Source organism: Siniperca chuatsi, linkage group LG10 (assembly GCF_020085105.1).
Source record: "Siniperca chuatsi isolate FFG_IHB_CAS linkage group LG10, ASM2008510v1, whole genome shotgun sequence".
Lineage (NCBI taxonomy): Eukaryota > Metazoa > Chordata > Actinopteri > Centrarchiformes > Sinipercidae > Siniperca > Siniperca chuatsi.
In genome coordinates, this window is record NC_058051.1 from 12468211 (window position 1) to 12482268 (window position 14058).

The following is a 14058-nucleotide window of genomic DNA, read 5'->3' on the forward strand; positions in this document are numbered from 1 at the left end:
GAGGAAACTTAAGCCATGCAAGTATATGGTACCAGGTGTGCCTTTCGTCTAACCTGTAGAAACTGTCACAATAAAGTGGTGCCATCATGTGGTGAGATCAGTGTTACAGCAATCTCAAAAAGCAGGTGAAAAGAAAAAAATACACTTATTTAAAATATAGTGTACATGGAATCTTACAGTTTTAATCCATATGCCAACAACATTACAAGCACATATTCACTCGGATTTAGTTATTCAAGTGCAAAGATTCAATTTATATCAACAGCTCTTTCTCCAGTGTAAGCACATTTCTGACCTGGTAGTATTCAAGAACTGATGAGTATGAATTTTGTAGAAGTTTTAATTTTGAAATAAGTGAGGGCAGAGATTTATTTTCCTCACAAAGGATTTATTTTTATGTGTAAAGTGTGGATGATTCAATAGTCTAGCAAGGCCAGAAAGTTTTCACATGAAAAGACATACAATTGTAACTTTATCTGTAATTTGCCTGTTGATTTGGCAAAATAATTGGCTAAACAATGTGAATGGAAAACATTACAGTAAGTGTACACCCCCTCTGTAATGAGACCTGTACAAGTGAACAATATTACTACAAGTGACATTGCAATCAGAGCACGGAAAAATTCCCCATTGCTGACCAAAGGTCAAAGTCCTAAAAAGGCTTCTACTCAGAATTTTTAGGAAAAACTTGCCTCTTGTTGGAATGTTTGTTATTGTATCTTATCTCATTTCTTCAAGACTCATTGCTTATTGATTTATACCTCATAAAAGCAAAGAAACAACAATAAAAAACATGCATTAGATTAGATTCATTACAACTCTAGGAAGAAAAAGACAAAAAGAGACAAAGATTCATACTACTGTGTACTGTTTCTTTTTTTTACTATGTACTCTAAAAGGCAAAATGACTGAATGCATTGAGCACATCTGTCTGTAGAGACACATATTTACTGAAGGCAGCTACTGGCTAATTGTTTTGGTGTAATTCTGAATGAGACCTTGGAAGTACTGCTGTGTATTTTTGTATGAATGAAAAATGATGATGTAACATTTTGGGAGAAAATACCACAACAGAAAGGAGTAGAGACTGGAGAGTACTGCCAGAGCTTTTAGTGTTTGAATGTACTTTCCACGATAAAGTATGTGTACAGTGGCAAAGATTATCCAGGTGAGGATCAGCAGGAGCAGGCAGAAAGTTATTGCTTTGGCCTCATTGTAATTTTTTGGGAGATCTTTTCCCATGTAGGAGAAAATAAAGCAAAGGGAGCACAAAGATACAAGTAAAATCACAGAACCAGAGGATGCTTTAAAATTATTGTCACAGCTTAGTATGATTTTGTCTGGGTACCAAAATGTTTCATTGTAGGGCTTGGGGGGGGTATAAGAGTAGCCAATAAGAAGTAAGAGTGCCTGAGTAACAAATGCCACAGTGATGACCAGCCATTGTCCATGATATTTCATCCACCAACTGTGTAGCTTGGGGAACTTTCCAGCTATTTTGAAAATGCAAACTATTTGAAAAGATCGCACAACAAAACATGCTAGACAAACAGTGTAGAACAAAAGAAATGGCAAGATCCTTAAGATACAAAAAGAAATTGTTGGCTTATCAAAGTGAAAGAACACACTAAGGCTACACAGACTGAGGCAGCCTAAAATTAGGAAGCACATTGGTCCTCCAGCAGATCTGACAACAGGTGTGTTGTAGTTGATGGCAAAGAGAGCAGACATGGCTAGTGTGAGACCCACCAAGGCCCCGGCCCCGACCATGATCAGAATAGCCCCACTGTCTGTGAATGGGATGTACTCCACCACCCGCAGATTGCATGATGTACTTCCGGTTGCAGACCATTCTGTCTCCTTACAGCTGACGCAGTTGTAGGCATCCTCTGTTTTACATGAGAGATGGACAATTTCATCATCAAGTTAAGGTTAACCTTGGAAAAATCAGGGTAAAGAGAGGTCAGTTTAGGAAGCAGTGTTAGACACTTACTCTGTGATACTGTTCTCCTAAGATGAGGTTTTACTTCATGTCTAACTTTACAGTTTACAGTTACCCTGAGGTAATTGTTAACACGATGAATTGTCATCCAGATATCCGCTGGCTAGACAGGAAGCCCTCAAAACATTGGACGTTGCCACTGGATTGGGTTCTGAGATTAATATAGCTGTGTCCAATCAACATGAAATTAAACCCTCTTAGCCATAAAAAAGCTTAACAAGAGTCTAAAATGAGCTCCCATCAAGGCAAGAATGACAGCACTGCCTCATTTTCTTCCTTTCATGTATAATAATTTACCTGTGGTGTTGACATGAGTTCCATTTGGACAGATTTCACAAGTAAAGCAGCATTTGTGGATTCCATCATACTTTTTTGCATATCCAACAGGACATCCTGGGGAACACAGTGAAGTAGGCACCTGTACGAGACCATTGTTAAGCAGGAAAGTAAATGTAAGTGCAGGAAAAAGAATATCGTAAAGGGTGGAGGCAAATGATAGAGAAGTAGCAGTAATTAGGCCTAAAGAGCTACAAAACATGTTTTGTAAAATGTAATCAACATTCAGTATTATATCTAGATGTCGTTGCAAATTACACCATGAACAACCACCATCGGTAGATGTTCCTGATATTGTGTTTTGCCCCCGTCACAGCTATTACTAAACAAACATATCTTTGTGCACATGTGCACTCATCCATAAACACACATCCCGGCAGATGTGGGAAACCTTAAACAAAGTATTTTTAAGTTAACATACACCGTGTAAACTCTCAGTAGGAAAAAAACAACTTACTTCTCCCTTTGTGTACCACTGAATTTTGCTGTTGTTGACGAAGAAATGGAACGACGAGTGAAAATTATAAAAGCCGACCTCCTCTGCATCCCCACTGTGGTTCCAATAAACTATAGCATAGGATCCGTACTTGGGGTCACCATTCTCATCAAACTCAATGCTCTGGTTTAAAAGTTTAAAGTTTGACTTCTTCAGCTCTGCTAGAACCTGATGTGGGTGCACAAAGTTCAGATGACCATTACTTGCATGTGTTCACAATGGACACTGAAGGTGTTGATTAAAGAGGTTTTTCAAAATATGTCTGTGGAGGGAGGAACTGCAGTGTGATGTCCCCCTTTGGAGCTTTTAAGAAGTGGTTTATTGGATTGTACACTCTTCTATCGCTGATATTTCTTGTCTGAGATTTCGATAACAAGGCAATATAATAAGAGTAGAGAGCACGCACATGCAGGTGCGGGACAAACCAACTCAATACTGAAGGCAGAAATCAGACAAAACATTTGAACACTGTGCTGGTAGCTCCCAGTAAATTGAATGTGATACAGCAATGTTTCAACCTCACATAGATCTAATGAGATTTGCAAGGCTTGACGAAGCCTGACAAAGATCTCTCTTTGAGAATGAAACGTTGCTCTATTTAAAGTATCCTACTGATGCCATCAGTAGAATGTGCCAATTTATTTTTGGATTTCTAATGTTTGACAGGTAAAACTCAGTTTTGATTGTATTTTGTGAATTTAAAGACATTGTTCACATCTCTCATATACAATAACAAAACAGACAGTATTTTGTGCTGTGATTGGTCACTATCAAATAGGCTTGTCTGTAAGATAAACTTGTCAAAAAACATAAATGGCCAAGAATCAGATGGTGCAAATAAATTTAATTAATTCTTAAATTATTTGTATACTTACCATGTGTGGGTACACTGTAATATTTCCATTACATCTGCCAGCTTCACATTGCAGGGCATTGTGTAAGGCATGAGCGATGGCATATACAGCAGAATATACAGGAAAAGAGAAAGATGGGTCTGCAGCAATGACATCTTGTGGATTCAGGCCTCCGCAGTTGCAAACCTGGTTACATGACACCTGCTGTTCTGCATTTCGACAATGAGGCTGACTTTTGGAAGAATAGATAAAATCTCTGAAACCAGGTATTGTCACTCCTGGCTCAGAAACCCCAAGTACAGTTCCAATGTTTTTGATTCCTTTCATTTTGGGGAGCCTCTTGTTTAAGGACCATGCATCCCCTGCTATCCACACCTTGTTGGTGACATTCAGTTGTATTGCTGACTCAATGACATCTTCAGCAGTCCATTCAGGAGCAAAAACAATAATGATATGTATCCTCTGTGCTTCTATCTGTTTGAACAATTGGGAGTAATTTGTATTTACATTGAGACCTTTGGTGTACGCCAGGCAGATCTCAGTATCCTTAATCTTGTTTATGAACAATTCCAGTCCATCACTGCCATAATCATCATCAATGTTAAGGAAAGCAACCCAGCGCCAACTGAAGTGCTGCACAATGTTAACAATCACTTCTATGACGTCTTTATTTGGATGCACTGTTCGTAGGAAAGAGGGAAAAATCTGTTTTCTTGAAAAGACAGAACTAGCAGCTCCATAACTGACCTGTCACAAGAGTAATAGATAAATTGCCATTAATTTCAGTGACAATAAATTCTCAAAATTGAAAAGCCATTTTAATTTTTCAAATTGATATCACTTTATCTATATGGTAAAAAATATATTACAATAGTTGGTAAATTTACCATAGGAATGAGATTCGTCATGAAGAGTGGGGCGACAGTCCGTGTCTCAGTGCTTGTATAGGTGCCGACCACTGCTATCACTTTGGACAGATTCTTGTGTGGTTCACCCCAAGGTTGGATCAAGCCGTTGACTGAGATGAGGTTGAAAATACCAGGAAAATTCTGTGTATCCGAGCAGTGGTCAAATATCTCATAGCCGAGAGATACATTTGGCAGTAGGTTGGTAGAGTTATTGATTTCCTCTACAGTGAATCTCATCAACTGAAACCTCCGATAACTTGACAGAATTAAGGGTTTACTATGAATGGAGAAAGGATAGCGAGAGGGTAAGAATTAGTTTCATTGTTCAAGTACTACTGTTTGTGAATGCTGTACAGACATAGATTTCATGGAACCAGGACTGAGGTCAATAATAAGGATTTTATATCCTTCAACAAATTTGATAATATAGCAATTAATTAAATTTGTTTTGGGGGAAATGTTCTACTAGCTGTAGCTATTGACTTGAAGTCTGAGGCAAAACTCTTGAATGTGTAATAATGTAATCTGTCACTTTGCATCCATTAGTTTCATCGTCAAAAGGCCAAAGGCCACTGAAATTTATTTTAAAACTCACCTGGAACAGTCAATGGCTTCTGGTCTGTCATGATAAATAGAGCCATTGGCATGATGAATATCAAAAAGTCCACCTATCAAATAATCTCCTTCCAGCTGAAACTGTGAGGCTGGGACAGTGCATTGAGTCAGCGCATGTAGAAGAGATCCCAGGAGACACAGAGAAGCAAGGAAATGTTTCATTGTTGTAGTTACCATTGACCATCTAATGCGAACTCTAATGGGATTTGCTGCTGGTGATGGCTAAGCCTCAGGGGTAATTTCCATGAATTTGGGAGTGTATGAGCTGTCAAAAATTGATACCCATAAATGGTTGCAGGACAATACACAAATCAGTATGCAAAAATCATGGAAACTGCTGTTGTAGAGAACCCCTGTGACCTATACACAGGCTTCAACAATCATCATGAGCAAGAAAGTTTAATGGCCCTATTATTAATAAATCTGGCAATCCTGGAGATTATGCATTCCTGCTTTTGGCCAAGTAACCCAATGCACTCAAGTTTTAAACTTATGTGACCAGCATGAAAATGAGACATATTTGCGTTTAACATTCATGGGAGACACTTAACCTCTGTTAGAACAGTTGGGCTTTTTAGTTTACCTTCTTCCATAGTAGCCCAAGTTTAAACACGGCTAGGCTAATAGTGCCCATGAGTGGTTCTAGAGGAATTTAAGGAGAAAGCTATACATGTTAAGTGAATTATGAACTGTATTGAAAAGGGAGTCGCCTTTAGGAAATAGACGTGTATTGACACCTTGGGCCAAGATGAATTTTTTTTGGTTGTTTGTCCTTTAACTCTCTTCCATGAACACCTACAAAAATATGAAGCCAAGACACCTATGTACTGTTTGAAGGGACACAGCCTCTTTAATAGCATTTGGAGTGAAAAAATTACACTTAAGTTATTAAAATCAAGTTTTTGTTTATAACTATAGCACAAGAAAACAATAACATGCGATTCATGAGAAACATATTTAATTCATCAAATCTAGAACCCAATTAACCAGTTATGCTTTCATCAATTTCAACTGAAATGGACTTAAACACTTGGAAAAAAGTATGGTGGTTGGAAGAAAAAACAAAAATAAAAATAATCTCAAAAAAATGTCATATTTTAAAATATATATATATACAAATCCTCCAGACAACCCTTTGAAACACAAACTTTTTACAGGAAAATGTTTTGATCCCTTACTACAGTGCTGATTAAAGTTTAGTAATGACAGATAATCCCCAGCATTCTGATAAAAATGGAGAAACAAATTGACAGTTTTATAGAAAATAAAGTGTGATCGCCACCCACTTCATCCATTTGTTATAATAAAAGCTCTCAATCTCTGTTTTCTTATGTTTCCTCTGCAAAAGAAAGAGAACAAAAGTTTGCTTGGAATGACTATAGTTACCATAACTTTTTTCAAAGTAAACACAGATTATGAAGGACTACAACAGCTAGTCTACACAAATCGAATGGACCCCGTGCTTTGAAACACAGATGGGTAAATGTTTCAAAGAGAAAAGGTCGTCGGGGTAAACGTGTGATTGCTTGACTATTATCTCAGATTAGACTTTATTACAAATTGGACTTGAATACTGGTTCTGCACTTCGAAGACAGTATATTTTGAACAATTATCCACATAATAATTTAAGAATCTGAGGTAAAGCAAATTAATTGACTTGCCATTGCAAGCTAAATGCCCCTTAAAATAATTGAAGAAATTGTTTTTTAGGGGTGGTCAACGACACAGTTTCCCATCTGTTAAACTTTACAAAAGACGCAAAAGTAGAAAGAACTGATTCAAAGGTAGACTACAGGCTACAGGAGACTAAATGGGTTGGGGTTAGTGACACTCGCTTTGAATTATGCATTCAATGATGTGGTAGGTGGCTGAAGATTCAAGTGAAGTCACTGATAATCATCCACATTGATGCTTGCTCCACTGGCTATGCTAATGAGAATCGGGTAACACAGAGATTCAGTTGCCAATTCAAGATAAACATAAATCGAAAATGATTTGTGCTGAATCAAGAGATGAATTATGATAGGTGTTTTTTGTCATAAATGCATATTCAAGTGAAATGTGACTAATTTCGCCAGTGTCTGCATTTAGTACAGAGGACAGATGACTGAGACATTTGTAAGCCAGAGCAGCTGCACACTTATCACAAAATATGAAATGATTCAACTTGAAGACTGTTGCATTTCCTTCACATTTCATCTTACACATCTAATCATGTTATTTTGATACTAACACTACTAACTTTCAGTGTATAACTTGTTACAAATAAGTAGGTACCAATATATTAATCAAAAGTTGGCAGATTTATTTCACTTGGGTGCAGGAGATGTACTGAAATCGTCATCATTGAAGAAAAAAAAACAAAAAAAAAACAACAACACAAATTTCACTGCAAGTTTTTTCAGTGTGGTTCCTTCTTGATGACTTTATACTTACCCCATGGGCTTAAAAAGGCAAAAGGCAGCACTGAGTCTCACCTACTACTAAACAAATGCAGATCAATCCTAAAATGAGGATCGTGGTCCTCAAAAAAAAAAAAAAAAAGAAAAAGAAAAAGAAAGAATGCTACCCATAATGGACAAAGGCAATATTCCCAGACTAATTTGATCCATGCTGCTCATATCCTCATCCAACACTGTAACCACGGATCAAAACTCAGATTTTTCATATTATGTTTTGATGTTACTGTCCCACTTACAAAAAAAGAAAATAACTCTCTAACCCTGGTCACTCCCCACTAGCTGTGACCGATACATTTCAAATGAGAAGGAGGGGAAGGGTAAGTGGGAGTTTTTAACTAGCAAAAGTTTTCCCTGTGTCGTCCTTGCCTTTGTATGTCCTCTTCCCATGTGTGAAGGGTAGGTATCTGTACTTGACCATGTGCTAGAGAAGGAAGAAAAACAGGAGAATTAGCAACAGGTATTTCTAGGGTTTGCTCACACATTTTTACCAACTTATCCCATGTGATGCAGTAGCACAATGATTGCTTGTTTTATCAGGTAAAAACAAAACAGAAGGATTTAGCACTTGAGGGATTAAGGTATTCAAAATTAAACAAACGCATAGAAACACATGCACAATATAATGCAGTTGAATAAAATAGCCCATCAAAACATATGACCTTTGTTGAGTCATCTCTACTTTAATTTTTGTATATAGTCTGGTGTTCCTGACATTGCATACAGGTCATGTGCATGATGAATAGATCTGCTTCTCACTTTTTGCATTCGTCATACTTTTTGGATAAACTGCAATGTTTGTATTACACTGTGACTCCAGTACAGCCACAGTGTCAATGTACACAGTGCATGTACTGTATAGGTCAGTCAATGTATACTTTTTACCTTGATCTGCCTCTTCATGGTGATGCAGAAGAGCATGATGAAGTACATTACAAGTATAGGCCAGAACACTGGCACATTGAAGGCATCAAAAAATGTGCAAATCATGGCGATGACGATGCCTTTTGTCGCCGAATGCCTGCCAAGAAAAGTAACATAACCGCAATTAAAACAGTGTAACTACATTTGTGACAAGAGGAAGCATACATTTACAACATCCTCAACTCTAACCCACAGTCATTTACTAAATATGTCACGTACTGTATGTCTAGACACTAAAGAATATTTCATTTTTTTTGGGATCAATGTGGGGAGAGTAATCTGAGGAAAGGATTTATGAGTTCACAACATGAAATAAGTCCGTATTGGAAAATTCAAGAAAGCATGAGTGGAAAACAAATTTGACTAACAACGCTCGCCAATCTGAAAAAATGTTGTTGGCTAAGCTCAATATCTGTATTCTAATGTGACTTAAGTTCAGTCTTAAAACAACAGATAAATAAACAAGTTAAAAAAAACAAACAAAACTGAAATGTGTGACAGTGCAAAACCACATGGAAAGGGGCAGCAAAGATTATCTTTACACCAGGCAAATGCCAACTGTACTGTACGTTGGCTGATGCAAAACCACTTTCATCTCGTCCTGCTTTAGCACACAAGAGGACACAAAGTATGCGTCAACACATGACAGTCAGACAAGGTTTAACACAACAGGTAGACTTGTTGATACACCATTTTTAGAATGGCTAAAACTGCTCAATGACTTTAACAGTCACAGTGATAGTTTGTCATGCCATACTTTAAAAAGTCTAATGGAAAGTTTTTATCTCTTTAGGAGAAGGTAATGCTATAGGGATGACAGGAATTAAGTATAGAATATGTGAGATCACAGAGGATCACAAGCAAATACACGCAGATTAATTCAATCCGATGTCTTTAGTTTTTATATACTAAAATGCTACTTCCTTTTGCAAATGAGCTCTACATGACTTAAACTTTGGCCACACACGTAATTCGAAAGAATATCTCTCTGTGGATGAAAGCAATAAGTGCCCAGACCATGAGCTGGACTCACCAGAATTTGAATTCAGGCAACCTCCTGATGAAAGGGCGGAACTCCTCGTTCTGCTTGGTAGGAAGGGATGGGCCCTCATCTGCAGGAGAGATAGGTTATAGGGCGATGTAAAAGTTAATAAAAAGGGGGAATGTTCAATCATGACTCACCATTAAAACCAACAATATCCAAGCCAAAACCACTATCCGATCAAAAGTATGATTCATCTGATTTTACTTTGACCTTTGACGGAATTAATAATGAACATAACTGTGACTAGTCAAAAGCCTAAATGAACAGGCAGGTAACACCCCAAGAGGTACCCTACTGCCAAGTACACAACATGACCACATTACAAAAAATTGATCTGATTTAATTGAGTCAACTTGCCTTCGTCAAGCAGTGAAGGATCCACTTTTGGCGATAGAAAAGCAATGAACAGGTTGAGATGGTAGATTCCCAAAGCATATGTTACTATATACCAACCCTGAAAAGCAATATAAGGAACATCACCACATTAACACACCGGCTTTCTGGGCAGCCAGTAAACATAAAAGTGCACCTTTGTTAGTAAAAATTACATAAACAAATGAGCAAAAACATTTTCATGGAAACAGGCGAGTAAATTTTAAACACACATATCATACATCAGACAGGTGAGTCACAACAAAAAAAAGATGTACAGTCACTGTCCTCTTGGAGGGTCCCCTAAGCCAATATTTCACCTTGAAAATCAGCAAAAACCAAAACAATGAGCCTTAAATACAATGCAATACTACTAGTAAATAATTAGTACAGTTGAATGAACACCTCTCACTCTGACAGTCTAAAAAAATTGGACATTGCAGGTTAATCATTTTGTAACAGTTTTGCTTTTATTATAACTATTTACAACTCTTCTGGCTTACATTTTCTGACTTCCTTGAGAAAACGACAATATAGTAAATTGGAAAAAACTGAAATAAACACTTACCTGTAGTATGTACACTCTGATCATGTAGACAGCAGTAAGTAGTAGAGTAGTTGCCCATCGCACTGCATAGAATGGCGTTGACTTGTCCAGCCATGACTGATAGATCTGTTACAAAAAACACACAAAAGGAAAAAAAAACTGTAGCCACTAGAGGTAGAGAATATCACCTATGAACAAGTAAGACACAATCTTTGATAAAACACTGCAGAGCCACTGAAAAACACTGTCACTTTCACTTTGTGGAGATACAGTGAAATTGGACATTAATTGAGCATCCCATGGCTATCATTGCCCTAATTTCTACTTACTGTAAAGGAATATATTTTAATATAAGTATGTCCTAATCCTTGAACCCATGTCTTTCTCTATCTAACTAACCAATACGACTGGACAAATCAACAGCCACCTTCCCTCTTACAGTCAGGATGCACTTTTTTAGCACTGATACCACTGCGGAGTACAAAGCTTGAGGAATATTATTACTGAGTGATTATTTTAACTACAAAGGAAAGAAGAATATGTGATTGAAAATAGGAAACTGAAAGCAGGAAAAGTACTACACAGAAACAATGTGGTGCTTATTTGCAATGGCTGCAAAGGACATATTAAACCTAGAAATACCACTGCAATTCATCTGTTTCTTTGATTTCACTAAAATTACTGGAAATCATCACCTGTGTGTTGTAAATAACTTCCACTATGGTGTAAGCCTATGTTTGTGAGTGCACAATTTTTTAGGACATTTGAAGATGGGCGCTGTGATAACAGGTACAGCAGCACTAGTCCTGTAACATTCCAGTACAGAAGCATTTCTAAAAATAAAATGCAACTGGCATAACTAATTCATTCCATAGAAGTGACTTTAATCACCACCCGTTTAACTGATACATTTCTATTATACTATTTTAGCAGCAAATCTGAATATTTAAACTTGTGTTAACAAGGTAATTAGACTGGTTGCTTAATGTTTACAGTATCAAACACAGTATCAAATAATTTAATCCCTAATTACTTAAATGCTATGTGTGATCTGAGTGATAGACACGTTACCTGTCCAACCCGTGTGAAAAAGGCACCGACTACAGATGGTTTCCCATGGATTGACTCCCCAACACTGTCCCCTTCTGACATTCTGCCAGTGAAGATAAAAAAAAAGAAAAATAAAAGAAAGACATTTTGATTAGTGGTGCATGAATATAGGCTACTTGGCTAGTCTGAATGAAAGAGACTTTAGAAGCTGCAGTGGGCAGTACCATTATCTAGAATGCACAAGTCTAGCATCTCCCATTCTTGGGTATTTTGGCTGGAATTTCAATCAAGTTTGTAAGACAGAAACTATTTCCAGCCTACATAGTTATTGTGAGCACACAACGCACATGTCAACGTTAAGTTCATTTGTTGTTTACTGACTTTTCCTTTTTTTTAGTAATGTTTGACTTTTTAGTAGTGGTATGCAAGAAATGCTGGTCTTTATAAGTAGCCTACCTAATTTCCCCGTGTTTGGGATACAACTTAAACAAGACTCCCCTAAAATGGAAATGTGTACACTAGATCTCTAAATGTCTAATTTCTGGCTTCATCTAGAATTGTGATGCTGTGCTCCAACAATGAGAACTATGAATAAATAAAAATCTAATAACATTATTAGAATGAAAATTGTATATTTTGGATATTCTTCAAAAATATACTTTATGGTATGAGGTGCTAAAATAATCCACCCTCATGGCAGGCCTTTTCAAGAGATAGTCCTAAGGGTCCCTGTAAATACGGATGGGATTATGGCAGTTACAGGTCATTAATACCATTAACAACATGAGTTGGTATTACAGATCTAGTGCTAATAATAAGCATCTGGTGAGCTGAAAGTGGTCCCAAGAAAAGATGAAATAGTATAAGAGGATATGGATATTTTGGTCTGTATGCTCAGTAGGTGTGTGCTCAATTCTAAATAAACTCTGTCTGCTTTTAACTGAAGGTACTGACAAGTAACCCATCCCGTAAGACTAGTTAGAAAGGGAACGCACCGACTGAAATTTGTGGTCAGCTTTATAAAGAACCAGCCGTACGGAGCTGTAAAGAGGAGAATGGTGGCAGTCTCTGTGTTATGTACTCTTTCAGCTGTGATGAAGTGATTCCAGATGAGCAGCTGTCTGACAGGTACACATGACCAGTGCACGGGGAGATCAGAATGATGTCCATGTAACGTTAGGCTAGATTACGGACATGGGGGGGGGGAGTAAGGATTTTTGGAATTTAAAACTAATGGCGACATATCTTGGCTACTTTTACTTATGACTCTTAAGAGATCCATTGAGTTCGTAATGAGTGGCTCATGAATTTTCTAGATAACGTCAACGTTAGCCGGTTGACCACCTTAAACATAGTAGTTTGGGGTCATGTTTCAGATATTTGATTACCAACTTGCACTGTGTTGCCGTAGCGACTACATGGCATTTTAACGATTCATTTTGACATGTAACGTTAGCTAAATAAGGCAAGACCGTGTAGAACTGGTGGTGGTTGTGGCTAACGTTAGCTGCATAACTAACGTTAGCTAACAGGCTTAGGCAGACACGAAAGCAGCTAATAAGTCATATGTATCAAAGCGGGATCTCTGGGAAAACCCTAACATGGCTATGATCGAAACAGGTAATGCAATAACTTACTAACGTTTCGTTAGTGATATTATTTTAAAGTTACCCACGTTAGCTTACAAATTAGCCCCAGAAGTAGCTAGCGTTAGTTAAGTAGCCATCTAAATGTACATTGCCCTTTGGCCCAAATTACCGCTTGTATGGGTTATGTAGTTTTAGAAAAGCTTCAGTTAACCTCTATCGGCCCTTAAATTAGTTTAAGTAACTACATTTCCCAGAACTCTAAGGTAGTGCACGTTAAATCCTGGCAACAGAAAATGTAGTTCATGAATGACTTTCTTTCCATTACAATTAATGTTTATCAGGAAAACGTTGAACTACAAATACCAGCAAGGAACTTCATAATTTGACAACTCACTTCCGGAGATACGGTCCTACGTTGCCAACGGCTCCACAGCTAGCCAGCTAGTCCATTTAAAAATCAATCTATTCTCTAGTAACCACACCCGTACTCACCTAGTGATACATTCATTTTGAACTGTGTTTCTTAGTTTCAATACCTAACTGCGTCTCTTGTTTGTGTTTACAATTGCGGTGAAAATAATCAATGACAGTCATTTCTTACCTGATACGGCCGCTGTGTCACTACCCGGCTCTACCTAGCTAGCTAAACTAGCCACTTCTCGTGCAAACTGGTGTGAACACGTCAGTACTTCCGCGAGGTTTCGAACATACGGCAGACAGAATAGTAGAGCCCCGAATACTACTGAGTCTTGATAAAGATTGAAGACAGCCAGTGGGCTATGGACGAACAAAAGCGCGTACATTTCCCTGCTCGAATAATATAAATAAATAACATCTTAGACTATACCCTTGACAATTAA

The 14058-nt window shown here is 37.6% G+C and overlaps 2 protein-coding genes across 4 annotated transcripts; both read right to left on the reverse strand.

The window, feature by feature from the left end:
- Positions 1-258: 258 nt before the first annotated feature.
- On the reverse strand, positions 259-5373 carry LOC122882772 (taste receptor type 1 member 1-like). The gene is made up of 6 exons (XM_044210514.1): positions 5192-5373; positions 4576-4873; positions 3710-4435; positions 2796-3002; positions 2300-2420; positions 259-1889 (listed from the first exon to the last, which is right to left on the reverse strand). The coding sequence occupies exons 1-6, from the start codon at positions 5371-5373 to the stop codon at positions 961-963; spliced, it is 2463 nt and encodes an 820-aa protein (XP_044066449.1). The 3' UTR covers positions 259-960.
- A 663-nt stretch (positions 5374-6036) lies between these two features.
- On the reverse strand, positions 6037-13956 carry rer1 (retention in endoplasmic reticulum sorting receptor 1). 3 transcript variants are annotated; one of them, XM_044210524.1, is made up of 8 exons: positions 13800-13956; positions 11631-11712; positions 10581-10685; positions 9998-10094; positions 9629-9707; positions 8557-8692; positions 8041-8095; positions 6037-6550 (listed from the first exon to the last, which is right to left on the reverse strand). In XM_044210524.1, exons 2-8 carry the CDS (start codon positions 11709-11711, stop codon positions 6540-6542), a joined length of 564 nt encoding a protein of 187 aa, XP_044066459.1. In that variant the 5' UTR covers position 11712; positions 13800-13956; the 3' UTR covers positions 6037-6539. The 3 variants fall into 3 exon arrangements, with proteins under 3 accessions (XP_044066459.1, XP_044066457.1, XP_044066458.1); XM_044210522.1 differs by having other exon boundaries at positions 6037-8095; XM_044210523.1 differs by lacking the exon at positions 13800-13956 and adding an exon at positions 13593-13646 and having other exon boundaries at positions 6037-8095.
- Between the last annotated feature and the right edge of the window lie 102 nt (positions 13957-14058).